Genomic DNA, 15,853 nt, shown 5'->3' on the forward strand with positions numbered 1-15,853 from the left:
CACAAAATACACCCTCCCACAAGACACATGTCCATCGAGGTTCTGGTCAGGAAGTTTGAACAGATCCACCCACCGACACACACATATATATTTAAAATCAGAAGAGCGTCCATTCGTTGAAACCAAAACTTTTGGCTGGAAAGCGTTCGTTTTGGAATTTTTCAACCAGAAAAAGCTTCGAAGGGGTTTTGACGTTTTCGGAACAAAAAGAATCTGTTTTGTGGGCTCTAAACCAACTTTCCCTTTTGAAATTGGAGCGAAGTTAGCGAAAAAAATCAAATAGAAAAATAGACAAAACCAAAAATGTTTCGATTGACCGCAGGGGCTGTCTGTAAATTACGGACCACATTTCTGGCTGATTTTCGGCATGCAACCAGCCCTTGCAATGCTGAAACAAACATGCAAAAATAAGGATCCCCCGCCCCCGCCCCCATGTGTTACCCACAATTTTTGGGGGTGGAATTCTTGGTTCATGAACATTTTTTGAGGATTTCAGCTTTGTCGGGATTTGGGACGGGAAACTCATTCCACCTTGCAAACTGGCGCGGGAGGGAGACAGTTTTCCTGGCTAGCTGAGAGTTTGTGCATCCCGCGTGTGCATGCATTGCACACCTATTGTGCGGGTGACCTGCAGGGCACGCACGCCTGCACGTGCAGAGCTGAGGAGGCGGGGGAACAATTGTGATGAGGGGGAACTCCCCCCCCTCCCCCAAATCAGCATAAATACATTGAAATGGGAAGGGATGAGGCCAGCAAACGGGATGTACCAGGGTCCCAGATTCCTCTTGACGAGTGTTTGTGTGTCCCCGCTCCCCGAGCCGTGACTCACTCCACAGCCACCAGGCCCACAGCATCCAAAGAGCCCCCGTCTCTCCACGCCCTCGCGCTGGGTGCAGGCTCCCCCTGGCACGGAGATCTGCTCCAGGGAGGCTCCACTCCCCATCCCCATCCGCCCCGCTTGCCGGCAGCGCATCTGGGAGGCCTGGGGGAGAGAGAGAGAGAGAGAGAGAGAGAGAGAAAGGAAAATTGTGATGTCATCGGGGTCCAGCCGTGACCTCATAAGAGGCCGACAGTGTCATACGGGGAGGGCTCAGCCGGAACCAAAATGATCTCCTCGGATCCTCCACAGGGCCCAAAATGATTCCCCTAGGGCACCACCCGCACCCTGGCTAGACCCCAAACTATCCCAGGCCAGATGCCAGCAGATCCATCCACTCTCCTGGGATCCCAGTCCGTCCCCCTTTCCTCTCTTCCAGGATCTCCTCCACTATCTGTCTCCTAGGGCTCTGTCCTCCTGCCTGCCCTAGGCACTGGCCATCACCACATCCTTCCCAATTCCCCCCTTGCTTCCTTCTGCCCCACTGCTCCTGAGAATCCCCTCCGTGTCACCCTAACACTCCCCACAGCCAGGGGTCGACCCGGAGCGGGATAAAAAGGCAATCCACTCCCCTGGGACGGAGGAGCCCAGGGACGGGTGAAGGAGGCTGTCAAGGAAAAGAGGCGAGGACCTGTCCCGTACTGGGAGCCTCACGGCCATTACAACTCAGTGGCAAGATGGAAAGGGACCGGTCAGGCCGTGGTCCCGCTGAGCGGCAGTTTAGCAAACCCGGCCTACGAAGCGACGGGCTGGCAGCAAGGGAGACGCAGGGTCAGAGATCAGGGAAAACCTTCCAGCGCGAGGGAGGGCGCGGGATTCCCCGTCGGAGGACGAGGAGGGTTTTAAGAGCAGCTTGGACAAACCGCCGCCTTGGGACGGATCTAGGGTGACTCGGCCCCGCTCATTCAAGGCCAGTCTGGGTCTAGGAGAAGAGGGGTTGGCCTGCCAGCCAGCGACCACAGGAGGGCAGCAGGCGTTCAGGAATGTGAACCAGTCTGCAGCAGGATGGATGCCACCCGGGGTAGGAACCAGCCCATCAGGCGGGGCGTTGAGTCTGCATCTCCGGATGGGCCCCACACACATACCCTCTGCCCCTTAGCGCCGCATGGGGGGGGGGGGGGCAGCAGTGACAGGAGAGAGAGCACCCCCTGCACAGAGCCCCCTAGGGACCGTCTCCCACCCCACCACCATCCTGGGGTTCCCGGGCCTCATCCCAGACACAAGCCATAGCCCGTAAACTGTATCACCGGGCAGGGTGGGTTTCTCTCTTGCCTTTTCTCCCACCCTGGAACCCGGGTAAGACGTCCCGGCCCCACTGAGCTACTCCGCCCGCCCTGGAGAGACTTCTTCTGCAATGAGGACCAGAGAGGTGGCAGGCTCCGTCCCAGGCCGGGCTGGCTCCCGTAGGAGGCCCTCCCGGACGGCAGGGGTCAGAGATCTCCTCCTCCTCAGATCTCTTCTGCCATGGCTGCTGCTTCTGAACAAAGACGGCATCAAACCGTCCAGGGACCTTCGTTGGGGGCGGTTCAGGATGAATGAGAGGAGCAAATGTTTGGGGCCCGCTGGCATCTCCAGGCCACGGCTAAGGGGGACCGCAGAGGGCGGGCACGTCCCTGGGGATGATGGGAAACTCACCCTAGAGTGAGGGGATGCACTGCTCAGATGGGTTAGATTCGGTCTGAGCAAGAGTCGGTGTCTGAGCAGGGAGAGAATCCACCCTTCTCACATCACGAGTCCATCACAGCCGTAAAACCCGGCAAGATTTTTTTCCCCCAGTAACCGTTTTCACTAATTGGCAGGGAAAATTGAGAGCATCCAAACATTTCGGAAGGAAACGTGGCGTTCCGCTTCAAAACGGCCTTTCCATCGCACGTTGGGCCAGGCCCAGAAACGAAGGCGAAAGGCGCTGGAAAGGGTCAAAGGAAAAGGAGAAACTCGAGGGGCAAAGGAATAATTTCAAGTCAAAACGTTTCCCTCCACTGGAAATTAAACGGGAGGTTTTCAACACAGCGACGACAACAAAAAAACATTTGGTTTTGGTTCCAACCAAGCCACTTCCCTGCCGCCCGCCCCAGGATTTTTCAGTTCAGGCCCCAAAGCGGGGAAAAAATACATTATTCACCCAGCCCCGCCCAGCGGCCTTTTCGGGTGCCTCCTTCCCCAGCTGGCCCAGATCATGAGTGGACCGTAGCACCCCATCCCCAGCAGGCATCCGTCTGCCACCGGCTCATTGGCGACAACGCGGCTGCAGCCATCTGCACCTGCTGGGAGATCCGGCCACTCCCCGCTCTCTGGCCCCTTGGGGTGCCCCCTCTGCTAGGGTCCCCCCCAGGGCCACCCCCTCTCTGCTCCCCTAGTTAATCGCGGTGGGAATAGCCGGGAGACGGCCTCAGCTCTAACTCATGGGGAAATGGCTCAGGGGAGCCCGTCCCACCCCACGGCTGGCGTCGGCGCCCAGGGACCGGCCCCCATCATCTCGTGCTTCAGGATCTTCCTAGTGGAGACCAGGCACCCCAGCCCCACAGATACTACTGGGGCAGCAAGAAGGTGGGGGGATTGACCCCATGCGGGGGTCCCCCAGGGCTCCTGGGTGCAGGGAGGGGCTGTGACAGAAGGGTCTTAAAAGGGAGGCACTTGAAAAAGCAGCACAAAGTCCCACCGCCCCACCAAAATTCACCCTAGTGCGGAGATGCAGCTGACTCTGGGGTGGGGTGCAGGGGCTGTTTATCCTGGCCTGCCTCCGCTCCCCACTGGGGGTCTGAACAGACTGAAAGATGAGCCCCATAATGTAATAGCCCCCGGGGTCAGAGCTTTGACTGTGTGGGGAGACCCCCCCCCCCCAGTGCATCACACAAGAGATTTTCCAGTGCCGTTTTCTTTATTAAGGTAGAAAAGTGGCTCCACAGAGGGGCGGTTTCTGTACAAAGCACCACGGGGACAGGAGCCCGGGGAGCCCCGTCCCCAGACTTGGCACCATTAGACAGACGCCGGGGGTCCTCGCGCCCCAGAGGTGGCTGCAGCGTCCTAAGGCACATGAGTAGGGTCATAAAACAGAGGGAGATTCAGATGGGGGGGGGTAAACTATTTCCCCGTCTCCCCTGGGGCCAGATGGGATCCGGCACCTCTAGAAGGGAACAGCCCCCAGGTCCCATTCCCTGCCCCCTAGAGCCAGCCAGTCCTTCCCTCCCCGCTGGGGCTGGTCCCCTCCGAGCATGGGAAGAGAGCGCACCCTAGGAGAGTGAGAAGAGACGGGGGGGCAATCGGCTTGGATAAAACCCTCCCATCAACACAAATCCGGATGCATTGCCCCACTGGGGGCCAAGACCGCACCCCCACCGGGGGCAGGGGAGGGTGTCTCTGGGCCCCCCACATTGGGGGCCCCGTGGGGTGGGGGCGTCCCCTCGATCCGTCAGTCCACAGAGTCGCAGATTTCCTCCACAGCCACGTTGAAGGCGGCGGGCTGGTCGGCGTAGACGTGGTGGGAGGCACCGGCGATGGCCTGGATGGGTGGGAGGGCAGTGTCAGGAGACAGGTCTGTGACCCCGCCCCCCCCCCAACCCTGCCCTACGGCCGGCAGGACTCCCTTCCCCTCCATCCCAGGGTCCTCTTTCTCCGTCCCCCCCCCCCCCCGGGTGAACGGCCCCGCCCCAGCCCCCTCGTACCAGGTGCTGGACGTAGCTGCCGGGCCGCAGCTCCCGCACCCGGCGCCCGGTGCCCGTGTCGATCCAGGACTCGGCCCCGTAGATCAGGGTGATGGGCAGCTCCCGCGGGAGGAGATGGATCCGCTCCAACATGGGGCGGCGGGCCCAGCCCAGCGCCTGCGTCATGGCCTTGAACGCCGTCTCCCCGCTGGGGCGCAAGGGCAGGGGTGAGCAAGGCCCCCACCCCCGGCCCGGACGCCTGGGTCCCTCGCCCAGTCTGCGTCTCCCTCCCGACATGCCCCACCCAACACACACACCTGGGTTCCTACCCATGTTTGCACCTCCCACCCCGATCCCCCCCCCCCCCCCCCCCGAGTCCCCATTCCCCATCCCTGCTTCTGCAAGAACCGCAGGGCCCCTGGGGGCGCCGTCCCGGACACCTGGGTCCAATTGCTTGTCTCAGTCTCTGGGAACTTCCCACGCCTGGGTCCCACTCCCTGCCGGAGGCCTGGGAGCACTGGGGTGACCCCCGGGGGGGGGGCGGGGGAAGAGGGGGAGGTAGGGCTCCCCGGCCCCCCTCACCTGGGCGTCTGGGCGTTGCAGTGGTAGATGTACTCCGAGATGGTGTCGTCCTCAAAGAACTCCGCGAATTTCTGCTTGAAGTCAGGCCGGAAGCGCTGGACGAGGCCAGGGCCTGTACAGACGGATGCGGAGAGACAGACAGACGCACACCCCGTTACGTGGGAGGGGCCGGCCGTGGAGTGGGGATCCCTGCCCCCGAGATTCACCTTCCTGTTCCCTCCCAGTCCCACCCCGGGGCCACCAGTTACCACCCAGAATAATTCACACCCCCAAACCCTCTCCCCTGCTCTCCTGCCCCCCGCCTTCCTCCCCAGCGACTCACCCCAAGGGCCGGCGACTCTCAGCACCGCCAGGGGTTGGAGCGGCCCAGCACAGCGGCCATGGCCTTGACCCAGGTGGGGGGGGCCCGGATCTGGCTGGGATCGGTGGGGCGCACGGGGAAGCCCCAGGGGTCCACCAGGATGAGGTGCTTCACCCTGCGCCGGGGGGGAGGGGGTAGGGGGAAGCAGCAACAGAGAGGGTGAGAGACGCCCGGCGGACGGGCGCACGGACTCCTCCACGCCCCCCAGACAGCGACACCCCCAGACAGACACAGACCCATCTCGGGGGGGGGGGGGGGGACCTGAACAATAACACCCTGCCTCACAGGAGGAAACCCAACCCCTAACTCTACCCCCTCCCCTCACTCTGTCCTCTGACACCTCCTCACCCCGGGGGGTCTCCGCCCTCTTGGGCACCATAGGTTGTAGGACAGGGGCAGGCTAGCGGGGAGATGGGGCTGGATGGGGGCCAGGCAGGGTGGGATGGGGCCGGGGGCGTGGGTCACTCTCACCTCTTGGGGTGCGTCAGGCTGCAGAATGGGCTGGGTGGGGGGCAGGGGATAGACAGATGGATGGGGGCTGGAGATGAACGGGGGGGGGAACCGGGGACAAACGGGGGTCTCTCTCACCTCTCGGGGTACACCTGGCTGCAGAACGGGCTGGGTGTGGGGCCGGGGATGGACAGACGGGGGCCGGGGACGGACGGGGGTCTGTCTCACCTCTCAGGGTACGCCAGGCTGTAGGAGGCGGCCAGGAAGCCCCCCAGGCTGTGGCCCAGCAGGATCATGCTGCTGATCCCCATCTGGCAGCGCCAGGCCTCGATGGAGGCCACGAAGGCGTCCTCGGCGCCCGCGGGGTCGTGCGGGAAGGGGGGCCTGGAGCTGCGCCCGAAGCCCAGCAGGTCGAAGGCGTGGAGGGGCCGCCGGGCTCCCAGATGGTCCAGGTTGAGCAGCCACAGCCCCACGCCCCCCCCGAAACCGTGCACCAGCACCAGCGGGGTGCGCCCCGCGCCCTGCTCCGGGCACAGCGAGACCGTCCAGACCCGCGCCTTGCCGGGCAGCGTCACGTAGCGCCCCATGAACCGGCTCTGCAGGCCTGCGGGGTGGGGAAAAGGGGGGGGGGGGGCATCAGGCCCTGACCCCGCCCCCCACGCCCGGACCTAATCCAGCTACCCCCCTGGGGTCCCCCACTTCACCCCCGGGTCCCCCAGCCTCCTTCCCAAGCCCCCGGATCACCTAGCACACACATAGGGGGTTCTTGACTCCCTGGGCCCCCCAGCCCCTCACAGAGGTCCTGATCCTCCCCACCCAGCCCCCCACATGGCTACCAAGGGGGGCTCCCATGGCCACCCTACTCAGCTGCTGACAATCTCCCCCAATCCCCCTATAGGAAATACCTCCCCTTAAGTCGGCGTGGGGTCCCCCACGAAGGATATACCCCAGGCTGCACCCCCACCGATTTCAGGGTGCGGGGGGGGCCCCTGCACCCCACACTCACACTGCAGAATCCGGGCCTCCACGTTCTTCAGGTGGGACATGGATGTGGGGCGCCAGGCGGGGAGCCAGCCACTGAGCCAACCCTGGGGCCTGAGCCGGAGTTTGTGGGGAACAGACAGAGAAGCGAGGAGAGAGACAGCAACCCAGACAGACGTCAGGGGGAGGGGAGGGCAGACAGACAGATATAGGGGAGCAAATGGGGGGGGGGGAGAGATAAAATACATTAGCAACCCTTTGAGGCCTGCAGCTAAACCAGGGGACACCCAGTGCCCCCCACACACAGAGGGACGCAACTTGAGGAGTACCTCATTGTCCTGGGGGGCAAACACCCACTGGGGTCCCAGCTCCCCCCCACCACAGGTCCCACTGCCCCCCCCCATCCCCCTCCACTCACAGCCTGAGGCTTTTGGGGGGGAGTCACTGCCCCCTAGCCGGGTTCAAGAAGCTCTGGGGCAGGAATATTGCTGAGTCACCCCCAAGGGGAGCTGGTGCCCGCTGCCTCCCCCGGCTGGGGTGGGAGGCACCCCAAGGGGTGCCCCCCACCCCGTAGGGCACAGACAGACTCAAAGGCAGGGGGACACCTGGCCGTTTGCACCCCCAAGCCACCTGGAAATGTAGTGACCCCCTTCACCCCAACCCCCTTCCTGCCCCAGGTAACCCCCATCCCCAAGGGCTCCCTGTCCTTTCCCTCCTCAGTGCAGTCCGGCAAGAGCCCCCCCACCCTGCCCCCCAACACCCCATGGCAGCCACCAATAACCCCCCCCAACATCTCCTCTCCTGTCTTAGCCAGCGACATCCCCCTCGCTAACAACGCCCCGCCCCAGCCACACCACTTCTAACCCCCCACTTCCAGCTCCCGCAGCTCCGTGCATGCAATAGGGGGTGCCCCCAGCCCTGTGCATACAATAGGGGGACCCCCCGCCGGCATGAAAGCAGGGGGCACTCCCCCACAAACACACAGCACCGCCCAGAGCTGCAAAATCCTAGCAGCCGTGGGAATAGGCTCCCTGCCCCCCAAAACCCAGGCATGCGCCCCCAAAAGGGACAGGCACCCCCATGGGACTCACTGTTCTTCCAGATCCTCCTCCATAACTTTCCCCCGGCTGAGCTCATCGCAACAACAGCTGATCAGGGTCAGGGCGAGGAAGGGGCGGGGCTTGTATAAAAAGGAGGGGCGGGGACAGCAAGGCGGCGGGGCGGGGTTTAGGATTTATGAATGGGAGCAGGAGGGCGCATGCCCTAGGTTATATAACCGGGGGGCGATTAGCTCCGCCCATTGCTAGGGGGTGGGGCTGGAAGGGGGTATAAAGCCATGTAGAGGCGCTATCAGGCTATAAAGGCGGGGTTAGAATAACATGGGGGTTCATGAGACACCGGTGGATGATACGCACCTGTTAATATTAGGGTGCATCATCCATAAGGGGGGGGGGGACGTGGCTATATGGGGTGTGCATTTGATCTATTGAGGCAGGCCTGTAATATTGAGGTGCTCATAGAGACCCAAGAATATACTAAAGAGGGCACAGTGGGGTGACAGAATGAGGAGGTGCACTGTGCTGTGCATGCAGGATGGGCATGGGGTTATAACGGGGCGCTGGGCTATAGGGGGTGCATGCTGGGTACAGTATTGGGGTGATGAGACTGTAACTGCACTACACATGATCTATACCGGGGGGCAGAAGGGGTATAGAGAGGACAGATGGGGTGCAAGGAAAGAGGGGGAGATAAGGGGTATAAGAGGGGAGGGCTAAGATGGGAGAATAAGTGGGGGGGGCACAGGGGTTATAATGGGGGCACAGGTGGGGATGATTTAGTGGGGGCACGGGTTATAATGGGGGCACAGGTGGGATATGATTTAGTGGGGGCGGGTTATAACAGGGGGGGGTTATAACAGGGGGCACAGGTGGGGGATGATTTAATGGGGGCACAGGGGTTATAATGGGGGGCACAGGTGAGGGATGATTTAGTGGGGGCACAGGGGTTATAATGGGGGGCACAGGTGGGGGTGATTTAGTGGGGGCACAGGGGTTATAATGGGGGGCACAGGTGGGGGGTGATTTAGTGGGGGCACAGGGGTTATAATGGGGGGCACAGGTGGGGGTGATTTAGTGGGGGCACAGGGGTTATAATGGGGGGCACAGGTGGGGATGATTTAGTGGGGGCACAGGGGCTACACTGGACGGCCGAAGGGGTGCAAGCTGTACTATATGTGGGGGTCACAGCAGGGGGTATTATATCGGGGCTATCAGGGGTCGAGATAGGAACGAAACGTCCACGGAACCCTGATTCCGGGGACTCGGTGCCTTGTGTCCCCGTCCCCCCTTTCTCAACCTCCTAATCTACCCAGCAACAGCCTAGCGCGGGATTCCGATTGGACCACGTACGAATAATCGGGGACGGGGACGTTGGCGCATGCGCCTTTTCGCGGCTTCCCTGTTGCTAGGGCTCCAGGGCGCATGTGAATTGCGTTTCCGTTCGGGTCCAGAGTGCGCATGCCTGGGAGACGAAACGTCATAGCCAGCGCCCAATGGCGGTCACACAGCAATACACATGCGCGCGGAAGTGCTCCACGCGTCTGCGCGTGAGCGGTGCCCCGGAAGTGCTTGCGACGCTTCCGTCCACCTCAGCTTCCGTGTGGGGCCCGGATTGGTGCGGCGGGGCCATGTCGGGCGCGGCGGGGGCCGGCGGCGGCTCGGTGGGATCCGTGGTGCGGCGCTTCCTGGCCGAGTACAGCAGCGGCACCGCCAGCCGCCTCAAGGTGCTGGACGCCTACTTGCTGTACGTGCTGCTGAGCGGGGCGCTGCAGTTCGGCTACTGCCTGGGCGTCGGCACCTTCCCCTTCAACTCCTTCCTCAGCGGCTTCATCTCCGCCGTCGGCAGCTTCGTCCTGGGCGGTGAGTGCCGCCATCCCATAGTAACCCCCTCCTCCCGCCCCCCATGGCGACGCCATCCCATAGTAACCCCCTCCTCCCGCCCCCCATGGCGACGCCATCCCCCCATAGCAACCTCCCCCTGGCGACGCCATCCCCCCATAGCAACCTCCCCATGGCGACGCCATCCCCCCATAGCAACCTCCCCATGGCGACGCCATCCCCCCTAACCTCCCCATGGGGACGCCATCCCATAGTAACCCCCCTTTCTTCCCCCCATGGCGACGCCATCCCCCCATAGCAACCCCTTCCTCCCGCCCCCCATGGCGACGCCATCCCATGGTAACCCCGCCCCCCATGGGGATGCCATCCCATAGTAACCCCCTCTTTTTTCCCCCCATGGGGACGCTATCCCATAGTAGCCCCCTTCTCCTCCCACCTCTTGGCAACCCCATCACCCCATCACCCTTGGGCGGCACCATCCCACAGCAACACCATCCCCCCCATAGCAACCCCCATGGCAATGCCATCCTAGAGTAACCCCCTCCTGCCCAGGGCAGTGCTATCCCATAGTAAACTTACTTGTCCAGGGCAACTCCATCCCCCTCGTTGTAATCTCATCCCCCTCCATGGCAACACCATCCTCTAGGAACCCCATCCTGAGGTGATCTCCCCATGGCCCCCCATCTCCCGATGGCATCTGTGTTTAGGGCAACCCTACCTTGGAGTAACCCCTATGGCAACCCCATTATCTCTCTCACTAGCAGTGCCATCCAGGGGTAAACTCTCCTTGGCAACCCCATTTCCCCTATGGCCACTCCATCCCAGAGTGACCCTCCCCCCCCGGCAACCCCATCCCATAGTAGTCTTCCTATGGCAACACCATCTGTAGTAACCCCCTATGATGTTATTGAGTTTCCCCCAGACGAGTAGGGGGTTGGGTCACTCCTGCCCTGTAATCTTGGGTGCCTCTGCTGTGCAGTTTTGGCTCCGAGGCCTGACGCCAGCAGCCATAATGGCCTCACCATGACTGCAGCCAGCCAGCTTCCTCCTCGCAGGGTGACACCAACCTCCCTTCCAGCCCCGAATCTCCCCCAGACTGTCTGCCCTGCAGTGTCCGGTCCCTCTCACTGGACCCTCACAGACGTTATGAAGTTCACTGCCTTCCAACAGACAGAGCACATGCCAGCCAGGTAGTTTGGCTGAAGATCTGCACCTCAGTTTACTGGGCATCGCGAGGATGGTTTTGTAATCAAACAAAAAAAGAAGGTTATTGACCAAGGACCAGGGTTTCGGTGATTACAAGTCAGTGAAAGAGGCAGGGATGGTTACAAATCAAACAAAGCACACTTTGTAGTGACTAAAACTTCATTTTAGCACGGGACGAACTTTGTCTGAGAGTCAAGGTACGTGAAGCAGTTTCTTTGATTGGACCAGCTTCTGTCTGCAGCGGAGACAAGCTTTTGAGGCTGCACAGAGCTCTTTCCCAGGCCTGAAGAAGAGCTCCCTGTAAGCTCAGAAGTTTGTCTCTCTAGCTAACAGAAATTAGTCCAATAAAAGATATTCCCTCACCCACCTTGCGTCTCTAATATCCTGGGCCCAACACAGCAACAATGAGGCTGCATACAGTCTTTGCCTCTGCAGTGCATTTACCTGTCTGCCCGGGTTCACGAGTGGCAGAAGACAATGAAAGCACGTTTACATCTTGGCAAACAAAGCGAAGCAGCAGCTTCGAGCTGTGTATGGAAGCGGAGGGTATGTTAACCCCCCGCTAAGCTAACAGGCTGCTCAGTCCTGCTTCTTGAAAGAAGCAGCAAACTTAATAAACTGGTGTGAGCGTTACAGTCGCAGAGGCTAAGCTCTGCTGACAAATGTTTTTGGAGAACTCGGTTGCCAAGGTCCCCCCCATCAGAGAGTAACCGGGCGGTGGAAGCCAGCGGGAGACTCGTGCTGGTAGGCTGGTTGTTGGCATCAGGGCTGTGAGACATAGCATTTCAGGCACCCAGAGTTGCAAGGTAGGTGTTGACTGAAACCTTTGTTGGCTTGGGTGATCCCCCAAAGCGTCACCCCCTGTATGGCAACCCTTTCCCATAGTATCCCCCCTTTGGCAACTGCATTCTCCCCCTGCATTCTCTGGGCCCCTTCATCTTCAACTGCTTCCCTAAGCTGGTTCACCTCCTTGCGCAGTTTCATTCTGCGTGGTGAGTACCAATGGCAGCCGGTCCCAAAGCAGCCAGCAACCCCATCCCATCCCAACCACTTCCCACAGTAACCCCTGTGGCATCCCCACGTCTGAGCCCCTTCATCAAAGCGTCCTCCTGGGGGCTGAGCCCCAGTGGCAACCAAATCCTACCCCCAACACTGCCTGAATGTGGCCTCTTTCCTGCTGGGGCTTATCCCCCCCCCCCCCCCCCCCATGAGCAGCTCCAGCCAGGAGAGTCAAGGGCTCATCCTTGATCTGCTTCCCCACCCTGCACCCCAGACACGGCCTTCTGGTGCAATCTACTGTCTCCTCCCGTTCCCTAGTTTGCCTGAGGATCCAGATCAATCCACAGAACAAAGGCGACTTCCAGAGCATCTCGCCGGAACGGGCCTTTGCCGACTTCCTCTTCGCCAGCACCATCCTGCACCTCGTTGTCATCAACTTCGTGGGCTGAGCCGGGGGACCCTTCGGTACAGCTCCGGGGTGGGGCAAAGGAAGCACATGGGGGGGGCTGTTTGTTTGCCAGAGCAGTTTAAACTTCTGTGTGGTGGAAGAGAGCTGGGAATAGAACCCACAATTCCTGACCCGTGGCCCCTCTGCTGTAATCCACTGAGCCCCACTCACCTCCCAAGCTCAGAGAGGACCCAGGAGTCCTGACTCTGAGACCTCCCCTGTGCTGGGTTCTGTCGCTGGCTCTGACAGGAGCGTGGGCCCTAGAGGAGGGAGAGGGTCAGGGGTGCAGTTGGAGGCTGGAGCTGGAACGGATGGAGTTTGGGGGTTGTAGTCCTGGAGATCTGTATAGACCTGCGGAGAACATGGGGCTGGAATCTGGGGGCAGTGGAGGAAGGTTGGAGTTTGGAGCAGGGCTCTGGGTGGGAAGAAATGTGAGGAGACGGGGGCTGTGGAACCTTGCTGGGAGACCAGGGTCATGGTGTTTCTGGAGGGTGAGGGTCATGGGAGAGCTGGGGGGGAGGGTGAACTGTGGAATTTGGAGGATCCCCCCACGTTCCCCTGCAGTGACTCCAGATTCCCTTGTGCCCCCTCTGTCTCCCTGCAGGTCCTGACTACCTCTCGTGCTCTGCTGATGCCCGGCCCAGGGGACAGTGTGCCAGCCCTCCGTGGACTCGGGTTCTGTCCCTCACTGGGAAGGGCTATGGAGAGTGCAAACTGATGAGACCTCCTGAGAAAGTGCCAGCCTCTTCTCCCCACCCCCTGTAATCCCTCCCCCAATAAACCCCCGCTGTTTTGGGGTTCTGTGTCTGCCACTTCCGTGATGGATGGGAGGGCTCCTTGGATCTCTTCTGGGGCAGGATCCCCAGCGCACAGACACCCCCCAATGCCAGGGAGACTCCCTCAGCCCCACCCTCCTCTACCCAGTAGTCATTTCTCTGCATGACCCAGTTTCAGGGGGGGAGCAGGAAACAGGTTGCCATGGAGACCCAAAGCCCATGCCCACCCCTCACATCCTGTCCCTTATCACATGGAAACCATCGCTCCGTGGCCGACGGCCCCTAGCCGCAAAGCAGCTGCAGGGGGGAGCTGTGGAAAGTTTGGTCTGAGACGGCGCTTTGTGGGGGAGAAAGGGGGGGGTCGTCTCTATTTTAGGATCTTCCAGGCAAATGCCCCTTCTGACAGTTTGTGGGCATGCTTTCTCCCCCAGGCCTCTGTATCCCCAGAGTGGCTGCAGGTGGGGAAGGCTCTGTGCCCCCATTCCACACGCACCCTGCCCTGCAGACTGAACCCCGTCTCTGCAGGGTTAGCGCTGACTCCCAGGGGACAGATTCACCTACTGAACCCTCCCATGCCTGCCTGGGGCAAGCTATGTCTCAAGGAAGGAAGCCCCCTACTGTGCTTCCCCCCTGTGCCCTCTGGGGCAGCGGGTTCAACTCTGATAATGGGGAGTTTGAGCATTGCACTGCCACGGGCGAGGATGGCTTCTGCACTGGACACATGTACCTGTGCTGATTGGCTGAGATCCACCAAACAGCCAGCCAGGGAATTCATTTCAGTCAGTGTCAGGCTGGGGCTGGACTTGAACTCCTGGTGTAGAGATTCATCCTGCCCCACTCACTGTCTTATGGAGGCCTAAGGCTGCTGGGAAGAACAAGGATGTTTCCTCTGAGGTCTGATTTCTCACTGGGCTGGGCAGAAGGGAGAAGCTCTGCCTGGGGGCCATGGGTATGGGACAGTTGGGGTGTAGAGTAGGGTATTAGGGCTTCCCCAGACCGGTGATCCCAAAGCATGTAGCGGACTCCACTGAATCTGATCTCCATTAATCAGCAACAAATCTCGTCGCTGAGGAGAGAGGGCTGGAAGGGACCTGCGGGGTCATGGAGTCCTGACCCTGCTATTGCAGGCAGCCCTGTCATGAAATCCCATTCATAAACTTATCGAGCTCTGTCTCAAAACCAGGTAGGGGGTTTGTCCCCACTCCTCCTTCTGGGAGGTGGCTCCAGACCCTCACTCCTTGGGTGGCTGGAAACCTCCTTTCCAGACTAAACGTATTCAGGGCCGGTTTATCCCCATCAAGCCAAGCTCCTTCAATCAGCCCGGGTTGTCCTTTCTTCCCATTTACCGATTCCCTGACTCTGGGGTGGAGCTCACCTCGCTCTTCAAGCCCCATGTTGGCACATTTCCCCCCCGTAGTAGCACTTCTTCTGTGGTGCAGAGCTTTGTCAGGACGGGATGGTGTCCTCTTCCCAGTGCGCTGGCTGGGGGGCGACGGGGTCTCTGCTTGGGGGCGGCAAGGAACGTGACTGGGACCAAGACCCCAGTTCAAAGTTCTGTGCTGGCCTCTCCACGGAGCTGCCAAACAAAGGAGCTACGGGTCAAGCACGTTAAGGTTCAGTCTGGGATGGGGTAGCGAGGTGTTGCAGTGAATGAGCAGCCTTCCACTGCAGGTGCGCTGAGCTGAGGCAGCTGCCCGTCGCTGGTCCTGGGCCGGAGTAGAGCTAAGGCCCATCTACCTGCAGTCCCAGGACGTGGGTGGATCAGAACACAGCTCACGAAGCCCAGGAGCTCTCCTCGCCCCACATCCGCCCCTGCTGCGTTGGATCAGGACAGTGACCTAGCCCAGTATCCTCCTGCACACGCAGCCCTGCTGCGCTGGATCAGACAAATGGGTCCGTCCAGCCTCCTGTCTCCCCTGGCGCGCCATTTAGGTAGGACGGTGGGGGAACATTACCTCTGCCCTACCATGTATCGTACTAACTCAAGCTGGGCTGTCTTTCCCGGGGAGCGAAGGCTGCGGAAATCCTGTGACGTATACAAGACTGGCCCAGCAACTCCTTCCTGGGCCCTAAAATCTCTCCCCTGCTCCCCCACGCGTGGTCCTGGCCCGGGGCAAGCATACGTCTCAGCAGTGGGAGCCCGCTCTGAGCGACCAGGAGCAGCCTGTGGTGTCTAGTAGATAACCGTACCCAGCCCTAGCTGTGAATTCATCCTATCTGAGCTCCCCGGAAGACCGAGGGCGAGGCACCGGCCTTTTAACACGACTGCAGAGCTTTCCTTTCCCTGTCTGGGTTCTCCCAAGTGAGGGTGGGATCGCCCTGGCTATCGGCTTCATGGCGGTCAGAGGCCAGCCCTATTTATACTTGTACGCTCCCTGCCTTCTGTTCATCCCCACCACCCCAGGTCAGATGCAGCGCTGGGGTGGGAAGCCCTGACTTTACTAGTAACCCTGCCCCTGCCCCCTGTGCCATCAACAGCCAGGTTGTCACCGGTCTTCCGTTGGGCCCGGCCAGTGCAAGCTGGAGCCATCCATTTACTCTTCTAAGACGCCACACGTCAGTACTTGGTCTTGTGTTTGTAATTTTGCTGCAGTAAGCCGATAAGAGATGTTGTTATAAATATAGGCAATGATCT

General features: G+C 60.6%; 2 protein-coding genes across 2 annotated transcripts; one reads left to right on the plus strand and one right to left on the minus strand.

Annotated features, from left to right (window-relative positions):
* Positions 1 to 4,154: 4,154 nt before the first annotated feature.
* ABHD4 (abhydrolase domain containing 4, N-acyl phospholipase B) lies at positions 4,155 to 8,109 on the minus strand. The gene is given in 8 exon segments (XM_067563492.1): positions 4,155 to 4,376; positions 4,540 to 4,726; positions 5,101 to 5,212; positions 5,423 to 5,452; positions 5,455 to 5,576; positions 6,140 to 6,515; positions 6,918 to 7,006; positions 7,984 to 8,109. Coding segments are annotated over 8 exon segments (1,029 nt in total). The 5' UTR covers positions 8,007 to 8,109; the 3' UTR covers positions 4,155 to 4,286.
* Positions 8,110 to 9,531: 1,422 nt separating this feature from the next.
* DAD1 (defender against cell death 1) lies at positions 9,532 to 13,239 on the plus strand. The gene is made up of 3 exons (XM_067563493.1): positions 9,532 to 9,810; positions 12,313 to 12,459; positions 13,047 to 13,239. The coding sequence occupies exons 1-2, from the start codon at positions 9,579 to 9,581 to the stop codon at positions 12,441 to 12,443; spliced, it is 363 nt and encodes a 120-aa protein (XP_067419594.1). The 5' UTR covers positions 9,532 to 9,578; the 3' UTR covers positions 12,444 to 12,459; positions 13,047 to 13,239.
* The last annotated feature ends 2,614 nt before the right edge of the window (positions 13,240 to 15,853 follow it).

This window comes from Emydura macquarii, unplaced genomic scaffold, assembly GCF_026122565.2.
Source record: "Emydura macquarii macquarii isolate MOO-44397 ecotype Brisbane River unplaced genomic scaffold, CSIRO-AGI_Emac_v2 contig_2506, whole genome shotgun sequence".
NCBI classification, from domain to species: Eukaryota; Metazoa; Chordata; order Testudines; family Chelidae; genus Emydura; species Emydura macquarii.